This window comes from Tupaia chinensis, unplaced genomic scaffold (genome assembly GCF_000334495.1).
Source record: "Tupaia chinensis unplaced genomic scaffold, TupChi_1.0 Scaffold139466_1, whole genome shotgun sequence".
In the NCBI taxonomy this organism is placed as follows: domain Eukaryota; kingdom Metazoa; phylum Chordata; class Mammalia; order Scandentia; family Tupaiidae; genus Tupaia; species Tupaia belangeri.
Window position 1 is genome coordinate 767,828 of NW_006199351.1, and position 11,127 is coordinate 778,954.

The following is an 11,127-nucleotide window of genomic DNA, read 5'->3' on the forward strand; positions in this document are numbered from 1 at the left end:
AAATAAATGAATGAATAAATAAATTTAAAAAAAAAAATCTCTCTCTAAAACAAAAGTAACATTACCCAAAAAATAGATTATTAACAATAGTACTTAGGAGGATTTAGTAGTTGTTGTTTTCACTCAACTATTCAACATTATTCAACATAAAGCATCTGTTTAGTTATGTTAGAATATTAAAAAAGTTTTTACATACTAATCTTATACTTTAATTGCCGTATGGAAATTTTATTCTTATTTGAAAGGAAGTAGAATCATGTCCCACTGTATCATGGGTAAACTGAAGCTCTCTCCTTGGTACCTCTGTTACAGAACCTCTGAATCAAGAGCGCACAAGAGCTGGGACCAGCAGTTAGCGTAATGGCTATGTCACTGAACTCCCATGTAGTAGACCCTGGTTCGAGTCTTAGACCCAGTGGCTTAAATTCACGCCAGACGCATGTGTGTGCATGCCCAAGACCCCGAGAGGAGAATAGAGGAGAAGGGATTGCGGTGTGGCCATCCCTTGTGAGGGGTTATTTCTCGCTTTCTGTCTCTCTGGCGAACGCATGTACCCTATAGCTAAAAAACCTCTCCAAAAAAAAAGACTCAAGAGCTGACCCTGAAACTTGACCTGTAGTACCCATTCCTTTGGGGGACATTCTGGGAAATGTTTCATCTTTGCTTTTGTTTGTTTATTGCCAGGGGAGAGGGGGTGTGCACACCAGAGAGAAAAAGAGAAAGAGAGACAGAGAAAGAGAAAGCATCTTCTAGTGTGTTGTGGTCATGCCAAATCCCTTTTCTGCCATTTCTCCATCCCATCAGGATTCTGCAGAAGCACACACGTGTGCCTGGCATGTTCTTCAAGCCACCAGACTGAGATTCAAACCTGGGTTGGCCATGTGGGATCTGGTTCTCATATACAGAGCTTAAATGCTGTGCTAAAATGTAACTCTTTGTTGTTTTTAAATCACTGAACCAAGGAGACACTATAAAAAGAACCAGTATCATAGCAACTCTTTTAAGTCTTCACAGCATATCTCTGGTAATTTCAGGTAGCAATTCCAAGAGCATGAAGCATACACCACTCCAATATAAGTAGAAAGCACAAGCCAACTGGAAAATAATTATTTAATTAGCCTAAACTTTCCTCTCCTTCACAATATGTCTTCTATTGAATTTTCTAAAATGCTTAAGAAATACCACACGAACATAGATTCCCCATATGTGTCTTCTGCACCTCTTGAGGCACTATGCAGGCACGAGCGAGACATCTCCAGCAACCATTTTACTGAATTATAGGGTATACCTAAGCATATCTACATGTCTGAGAAAAGCACTACAAATAGAACTTATCTTTGATAGGTTCTTGATTAGGACTATGCAAAATTCTACTACTTTTCAGTAATATGAGGAATAGAAAACTGAACTTACTTCATTGGGAGAAAATGCTATGCCACATTCCACAGATGTATTTTCCTCTAACTCCACAGAATATATGTAAGGAATTGCAGGGTCTGCTAATTCACCTGTAAGACAGGAAAAAGTACATATTGAATAGAGCCAGATACACCATAATTTAATGTGGAAATGTGAACTTTGAAAAACTTCATCGATATATTCATAACAATCACAAAGCAATTACTGAAATATCTGTGCAGGGCTGTCTAAGGATGCTGGGGAATACCAAGATTCTAATCAATAAAACATACCCAAATATGGAACAAATATACATTTAATCAGCAAAACAGAGATAATAAACTCACTACAAAAACAAATGAACAAACTTCAAAATTCAAGAAGGTTATCATAGTCATATTGGAATGAATTTGGAAAGGAATAAAGAGTTAAGAACAAGAAATGGTCTGAGGAGCCGGCAGGTGGCATGGTGGTTAAGGGCACTAGACTCCCACATGGCTGACCACAGTTTGAGGTCCGTACCTGGCTTTCTCACTTTCCCTTTCTTTCTCACTCTGTCCCTCTCTGGTCTAATTTTGAAAGAAAGAAAGAAAGAAAAGAAAGAAAGAAAAGAAAGAAAGAAAAGAAAGAAAGAAAAGAAAGAAAGAAAAGGAAAGAAAGAAAGAAAGAAAGAAAGAAAGAAAGAAAGAAAGAAAGAAAGAAAGAAAGAAAAAACAAAAGGAAAGAAAGAAAGAGAGAGATGGAGGGAGGGAGGGAGTGAGGGAGGAAGGGAGGAAGGAAGAGAAAGAAAAGAAAGAAGAAAGAAAGAAAGAAAGAAAGAAAGAAAGAAAGAAAGAAAGAAAGAAAGAAAGAAGGAGCAAGGGAGGGAGGGAGGAAGGGAGGGAGGAAGAAAGGAAGGAAGGAAGGAAAAGAAAGAAAGAAAGAAAGAAAGAAAGAAAGAAAGAAAGAAAGAAAGAAAGAAAGAAAGAAGAAGAAAGAAAGAAAGAAAGAAAGAAAGAAAGAAAGAAAGAAAGAAAGATAGAAAGAAAGAAAGGAAGGAAGGAAGGAAGGAAGGAAGGAAGGAAGGAAGGAAGGAAGGAAGAAAGAAAGAATAAAATAATTCTTAAAAAAAAAAAAAGAAAAGAAAAGAAATGGACTGAAACTTTGGTCTCAGAATAGCTGGGAGAATCCTTTCCAGGAAGACTCAGTGCCTTAGAATCTACAAAGAATGCAAAGTGTTAACCTCCAGATTATTTGAAAAATTAATATAGATTCCACATGTATTACCAATTGCCTATATTATATTTCCTGGGCAATTTTACAAGGTCCTCAAAGACAACTTGCTCACCCAAACCTGGTCCTCCTCCTGCAATTCCATCAACTATGAATTGTACTTCCAGCCACCTATCTCTTAGTCAAAAACTGGAAGTGACTAGATATTTTCTCCACTTCCCTAATATATTTTTCTAGTTGTTCATCTAGTCTGAGCATTTTTAATTTATCGGTATCTTTGCATTCTCTTCCTTCCCATCCCCAGCATCACTGCCTTGAGTCTAGGCTCTAATCATTTCTTACCTGTATGGTTACATCTAACTGGTCTATCTCTGGTCTTGCTGTCTCTACATCCACTTTTCTCTTTGCATATTTTCAACTGTGCTCCTAAAGGACAATTAATAATCATGCTGCTGCCTAGATATAAATCCTTTAGTGATACTGCCTAACCTCTAGCTAGGATAGATGTCCACAAAAAGCCCTTGGTACCAGGATCCCACTTGCTTCTTCATTCCTGTACCTCTATACTCTGGATATCCTAAACTACTTATTATACTAACTCATTTCTAGGCTTTTATTTGCATTCTTTCACATATTCCTTTTGCTTATGTATCTGTTTTTTCATTTTTCCAGACTTTAAAGAGCATCAACTTCTACAAGAAATCTTTGCTCCCTGCTGATTCTAGGATAGCTTTTCCCTAATCTATATTCTCTTAGCAACATGCCTCATCTGATAGCATCTGTAATGCTATATGGCAATAATCTGATTCTTTACCCATCTGTTACAGGTGGTCCCTCTATTTTACACCTAGATCTAATAATCATTTTTTATGTTCTGCTCTGTCCTGACTTTTGCAGATCAAATCAACCAAGCTCTCTTGCTCTTTCTGCCTCTGGTTGGGTTCCAGCATGGAGAAGCACCAATGAGATATCAGGGGAAAGAAGGTGAGAGAAAGGTCACCATATTCATGATCCCATTTCCTTGCTGCTTTGGTTGCAGTTCTGGCAATGGCTGCATTGCTTCATAGCTATAGTTCTTAACCACTGGCCCCTCTTCCATAGTTTCACCCTGTACTAGACTCCAATAATATCTTCCCTTCTCTTACTCCTTCAGGTCTAGGGGTGGGAGCAGCTTCCATCCCTTCTTGATTTCCTTTAGCCCTGCCCCAACCTCCATAGACAATTCCTTCATTAAATTATCTTTAGTTAGTTACACCCTCTGAGTTGTTTACTACTGAGATCATGACTTATAAACTTACTATGCATTTTTGAGGACATGTATGTCTTATTTGTCTTCATAGACTCAAAGCCTATCATTGGAATTAAATAAGTATTTACTGAAGAAATGACTAAGCCAATGGTCAAGAAACTTTTTCTGTAAGGGTCCAGATAGTAAACATTTTAGGCTTCATGAGTTATATGCTTTATCTTGCAACTATTCACCTCTGCAGGTTGTTGGAAAAGTTCTGATGCATTTTTTGCATAGAAAGATAAGTCATGACTTTTCCAACAACCAAATTGCATGGAAGCAGCCATAAACAATATGTAAATGAATGTGTCTGTGTTCTAATAAAACTTTATTAAAAAAAAAAAAGCAGTACCAGGCCTGATTTGGTCTATGGGCCTTAGTTTTCCACCACCTGAAGAACACAGATGAAATATACTTATGAAAATGCTTATTTTGGGGGCCAGCAGGTGGCATCGTGGTTAAGGTGTTGGACTTCAGGTCTAGAGGTGGGAGCAGCTTCCATCCCTTCTTGATTTCCTTTAGCCCTGCCCCAACCTCCATAGACAATTCCTTCATTAAATTATCTTTAGTTAGTTACACCCTCTGAGTTGTTTACTACTGAGATCATGACTTATAAACTTACTATGCATTTTTGAGGACATGTATGTCTTATTTGTCTTCATAGACTCAAAGCCTATCATTGGAATTAAATAAGTATTTACTGAAGAAATGACTAAGCCAATGGTCAAGAAACTTTTTCTGTAAGGGTCCAGATAGTAAACATTTTAGGCTTCATGAGTTATATGCTTTATCTTGCAACTATTCACCTCTGCAGATTCTTGGAAAAGTTCTGATGCATTTTTTGCATAGAAAGATAAGTCATGACTTTTCCAACAACCAAATTGCATGGAAGCAGCCATAAACAATATGTAAATGAATGTGTCTGTGTTCTAATAAAACTTTATTAAAAAAAAAAAAGCAGTACCAGGCCTGATTTGGTCTATGGGCCTTAGTTTTCCACCACCTGAAGAACACAGATGAAATATACTTATGAAAATGCTTATTTTGGGGGCCAGCAGGTGGCATCGTGGTTAAGGTGTTGGACTCTCACATGGCAGACCAAGGTTAAAGTCCCAGACCTAGGAGCTTAAAGATTACGCTGGGCATGCATGCCCAAAATCCCAAAAGGAGATTAGAGGAGAAGGGATTGTGGCATGGTCATCTTCCCTGGGGAGTGATTTCTCCTTTCTCCTCTCACTATATCTCTGTCTCCCTCCAGTGAGGTCACTCACTCTATGACAAAAAAAAAAAATTTTTAAATGCTTATTTTATTTAAACCTAATTTAACATAAAGATACCTCATATGTGACTAAACATAGAAAGAACTTTCCAAATATATAAAATTCTTGAGCAATTAAAACTAGCAATTAATAATTTTATTGTCATTAATAATATATACTCATACATAACATCCTTGATTTATTATACTAGTATTACCAGCTAGTAAGCACAGATATATGTCATGTATTACTGAAGTGTTCTTATATTACTATAATAGAAACAAAGCAATGATGAATTATAGAGCATAAAAATACACACTGTGGGGGTCAGCAGATGGTGTAGTTTTGTCGGTAGACTCCCACATGGCCGAATGCAGTTTGAGTCCCAGATCTGATTGGTTGAAACTCATGCCAGCCACGTGTGTGTGCATGCCCAAGATCCCAGGAGGAGAAAGGGGGAGAAGGGACTACAGCGTGATCATATCCCCTTCTCACTTTTCCTCTCATTGTCTCTGTCTCCTTTTCTGGTGTGCACATGTGCCCTAAGCCAAAAACCTCTACAAAAAGAATACATTGAGTGACTAATATATTTCAGCATAAGTGCTTTGTACAAATTATTTTTTTACCTTTTTTTTTTTAGAGGTTTTTGCTATAGGGTGCATGTGCTTGCCAGAGAGAGAGATAGAGACAGAAAGCAAGAAATCACCTCCCAGGGGAGTGGCCATGCTGACATCCTTTCTCCTCCATCCTCCTCTCAGGAGCGTGGGCGCGCACGCACACATTCCCGGCATGAGTTTAAGCCACCGGGTCTAGGACTCGAACCACGGTCAACTACATGGGAGTCCAGCAACATAGCCATTACATCAACTGCTGGTCCCTGTACAAATGATTTTTAACAATTATACTTTAGTGCAATTTAAAACCATTTTGCATTTACATTAATACCATTACAATATAAGATACATACCTGACTTGTTTTTAAGATCCATTGAAAAATTCGGAAACTTTTCTAGATTAAATGCCACTCTGGCACGTGTTACAAATGATTTTTAACAATTATACTTTAGTGCAATTTAAAACCATTTTGCATTTACATTAATACCATTACAATATAAGATACATACCTGACTTGTTTTTAAGATCCATTGAAAAATTCGGAAACTTTTCTAGATTAAATGCCACTCTGGCACGTGTTAAACCTTTGTTCTTGATGACAAATGGAATAATTTCAGTAGCGCCCACATAGGTGCCACTGAAATTAAATACATTCTAAAATTTAAAAAGAAAGAATAATTAGAAAGTATAATTGCCTGATATAATGTCATTCAAGTCTCACTTAGATAAGGCACAATTAATCACTGTGCTTAAGAGTACTTCTTTTCCTTATGTTTATTTATATTGTGATATCACATAGTCCATTTATTTGTTTATATATCTCTCTCTCCTACAGCACCTTAAGTCTAATTTGTATTTGTATCCCTAGCATCTACCTGCTGCTCACCTTAAATATACAAGGATTTTTTCTTTTTCAGAGATTTTTTGGTATAAGGCACATGAGCTTGCCAGAGGGACAAAAAAAATGAGAAATCACCCCCTCCCCCAGGGGAATGATCAAGCCACAATTCCCTCTCCTTCATGCTCCTCTCAGGATTTTGGGCATGCATGCCCACATGCATGGTATGAGTTTCAAGAAGCCAGGTCCAGGACTCTAACTACAGCAGGCCATGTGGGAGTCCAGCACCTTAACCACAGTGCCATTTGCTGGCCCGATATGGAATGTTTATTGAATGTACCTAAATTCTAGGCCATATGCAGGTATGTGCCTATACCACAAAATTCTGTGGAATTCCTCTTTGTGGTAGAGTTATTATATTATAGATACCCTACAGTTCCTTAACAAAAGAGTCACATATAACATTAAAAGGAGGTTGAGCAAACAGTATCCTAATATTGAAAAAATACTGTATTCAGGTCAACTGGCTCTGGTTGTTTCATTTAAAATGTCAACGCATTTCTATATGTGAACTTTGTTAAGTCCAAAATGGGTAATGAAAATTCAACACTTTGTATATGTAAAAAAAATTGCTCCTCTTATACTATTTTGGACTTGTTTGTATTTCATCTGGATAAAATTTTCCAAATATTATTCAGACACATAGTAAATGCCCAAGTATACAGTTAATGAATATATTGCTGAATATATAGTGATGCTAGAATATTATTTTTTAAAAGCAGATTCATATAAAATCTGATATAATAAGGGGATATTGATAAAAATATCTCAGTGTAAGGTCCTATTAATTATTCTATTGTACTATAACATGCAAAACATGCCCAAAATGACTTCAGAATTAGAAAACAGAGTAACAAAAGTCTCAGTACTGTCTAATATTTTTCAAGGAGGGTCACCATAACAATGGAAAAAAAATACACTCTGGATATGACAGGGTTTAATCTCCAGTAATCACCACAGCCTTGGACAATGTATAATAGCTTAATATCTGTCAGTCTATCTGAAGTTAGCCTTCACTACACAATAAAAGAGAGATTAGAAAAATCCTAACTTAAAGCTAGAGCCTACAATGACCTTTTTAACATCAATTTCTGCTCAATTTATTATAGTTCAACACTAAAATAATGCTCTATGTTGCAGTACTAGCCAAGAGAGAAAAACAAAAGTGCAGATAACTAAAAAAATAATATGGCAACTACCATAATGATGATGCTTCCCAGAGCAGAAGGTGTTTGTGAAAATTTATCAATGTCACAATGGAGGGGAGTGTAGGTCTGCTCTGAAAAAAATCAGGGAAAATTTCTTTAGATAGATGAGATTAGCTTTCATTCTTAAAGGACTTTTGGGGGGTAGGGTGGGGATGTGCATGTGTGTGTGCACCTACAGGTGTACACACTATATCAATTGCAGAACAAAATTTTACTGGGACACAAATAATAATTTTCCAAAAAATGAATGTGACTATAGTTCAGAAAATGCAAATAAAGACTGCAGTGAAGTATAATTTTATACTCAATAGACTGGCAAAAACTTACTTTAACAATAAAATTTGTGGCACGATGGAAACTCAAGAAGAAATTTTCGAAATTATCTTGTGAAGTCAAACACACATATTGTTTATGTCTCAGAAGCTACACTTCTAAAGAAACTTTCATGTATGTATCTTTTTTTTTTTTTTTTTGCTATAGGGTGCGTGAGCTCGCCAGACAGACAGAGAGAGACAGAGAGACAGAAAGCGAGAAATCACCCCCCAGGGGGGATGGTCACGCCGCAATCCCTTCTCCTCTATTCTCCTCTCGGGATCTTGGGCACGCACGCACACGCGCCCGGCGTGAGTTTTAAGCCACCGGGTCCGGGACACGAACCGCGGTCGACTACGTGGGAGTCCAGTGACATAGCCATTACGCTAACTGCTGGTTCCTCATGGATGTATCTTAGAAAATATGCATGTGAACATTCACAGTTACAGTATTTATATCAACAGAAAGAGAAACACGTAATTAGGTGAACAATAAGTGAGTAAACTGTAGTATGTCTGTCCAAAGAATTGTGATGCCATAGTGATGATAAATAACATAATCACACACCATTTAGATCAATATTGAAAACAAAGTATTCCATTTAAAGTAACTCGACAGAGAGTAGAAATAGTTTATCTCTGTCTCAGAAAACAAATTAAATTAGATAATGAATAGTTAGGGCATTCATGCATATGCAGTGTCATTATTTATATGCGAGTGATTATCTCTTACAAGGGATAGGATCCTGATGAAGTCTACAGCTGATTTTAATGGTTTTGCTACTATTTCACCACGTAAGTTCAGTGTAAACTGTTAAACATGCATTCAGTATTCTGTTTCATCATTTAATACTTGTATTGCATACATATTAATTTTAACTTTTCATATAGTTATTTATAAGGCATTAATATATCGTAAAATATCTTAATATATAAGTGGGATGACTAGAGACATAAGAAAAATTATCACGCCCATAAATTGATCACAAGAATAGGTAAAATACTCACTGGATGGATTTCAACATCAGCAATCTCAACACATCCACCAATTCTAAGGTCTATGGCATTTGCACGACGAATAGCAATCTTATTTAGGAGAAATACAAAAGTTTATATAAAATCACATTAAAATGTGATCTTATAGTGCTAGTATATCCTGGCATTTATACAACATTTTATAATTTAAGTATTAGTTACACATTATAGATATAGAAGATCTGGCTGCTATCACATTTCTTGTTTTTCAGAATTGATACTCCTAAGAAAAGTGAGTGTTGAACCATTAAAAACCACTACAGGGACCAGCAGATGACGTATTGGTTACATCAATGGACTCTCACATGATTGACCACAGTACCCAGCAGCTTAAAGCTCATGCCGGGCCCATGTGCATGCATGCCCCAGATTCCAAGATGAAAATGGAGGAGAAGGGATTGTGATGTGACCATCCCATCTGGAAGGTGATTTCTCACTTTGTGTTTCTCAGTCTCTCTCTGTCTCTACAGCGAGTGCATGTGTCCTATAGCAAAAATCTTAAAAAAAAAAAAAAAAAAATAAACAATCAGCTGAAAACTTGTGAATTTGACTGCACTGTTCTGCCCATTAGACTAGAGTTTATTGCTACTCTCTTTAGGTTATTGTTTGATTTCAACAGATTATTTAAAAAATAAAAGAACGCACAGGAGACTGAGTGCAGTATATTTCTTCCATAGAAAAATACTAAAATTTGGGACCAGCAGTTAGCATAATGGCTATGTCGCTGAACTCTCATGTAGTCGACTACGGTTCGAGTCCCAGACCCGGTGACTTAAACTCACGCCTGGCGCATGTGCGTGCATGCTCAAGATCCCGAGAGGAGAATGGAGAAGGGATTGCAGCATGTCCAATCCCCTGGGGGGTGATTTCTCACTTTCTGTCTCTCTGTCTCTCTCTATCTTTCTGGCAAGCGCACATGCCCTATAGCACAAACCTCTCCAAAAAAAAAACAGAAAAAGAAAAATACTAAAATTCATAAAAAACATAGTAGTAATAATAGCAGCTAGAAATTCCTGGGTATATGAGGAGTCTTCAAAAGTTCATGAAAAATGCATGTTATGAAAAAAGAAAACTATACATGGATTTCAAATTTTTCAACTCCAAAATAAACATAGTTTAATTCCATTTTTCAAAATCGTTTGGAAGTCTGCTGGGTCAAGTACAGTATACCCCTCCCTCTTCTCCCCCTTTATTTTGCTAGAGGGTACATGGGCTCTCCAGAGAGACAGAGAGAGAGAGAGGGGAGACAGCACCCTCCAAGAGGAATGGCAACATCTCAGTCTCTTCTCTTCCATGACTCCCTTGTTTCAGGATTTGGTGCTCATACACACAATGCATGGCTGGCCATGTGGCATCCTGCTATCAGACCATGGAGCTCGTCCAGATTATCACCTTTTTAGTGCTCTGTAGTCTATGACTTAACTAATATTAATACTCCTAATTTCAAAGTGAGAGAAACTACCATAGGTCACATACCTTAGATTTTTCTAAAGGTCACAAAACCTGAAAGCAGTAGCAACTAAACCAAGGATTGCCTGAGCACTCAAATGCCTCCAAGAAAATTAAGATAGTGAGTTAAAAATTTAGTTGGATAATTCCTACAAAATAAGAGTTTTAGATGATCTGAACGTATAATTGTTTAAGCAAATTCCATCTCACACACACACCCTATAGCAAAAGTCTCTTTAAAAAAAAAAAAAATTAACATTTTAAAGTTGATTATTTTTTCCTAAGCTACCTCACTGATGCCATTTTTTAAAAAATCCTTTTTTCTGTGACTAGTAAGTGCTTATCAAAAGCCATAATGCCAAATATCACTATGATTCCATGCAAAAAATGCCTCACAATGACTGAAAGTATCTATTTTTAATTTAGTGGAAATTTCCATTACCCTCTTTTTTTT

At 36.9% G+C, this 11,127-nt stretch overlaps 1 protein-coding gene across 1 annotated transcript in view; it reads right to left on the minus strand.

The window, feature by feature from the left end:
* The window catches only part of LOC114004650 (cilia- and flagella-associated protein 47-like), a 66,692-nt gene that overhangs the window by 50,756 nt on the left and 4,809 nt on the right, over positions 1-11,127 (minus strand). Inside the window, exons 4-6 of the mRNA XM_027765700.1 lie at positions 9,198-9,275; positions 6,282-6,426; positions 1,414-1,508 (exon numbers count right to left, since the gene is read on the minus strand). Coding sequence (XP_027621501.1) covers positions 1,414-1,508; positions 6,282-6,426; positions 9,198-9,275 — 318 coding nt within the window. The remainder of the gene's footprint in view (positions 1-1,413; positions 1,509-6,281; positions 6,427-9,197; positions 9,276-11,127) is intronic.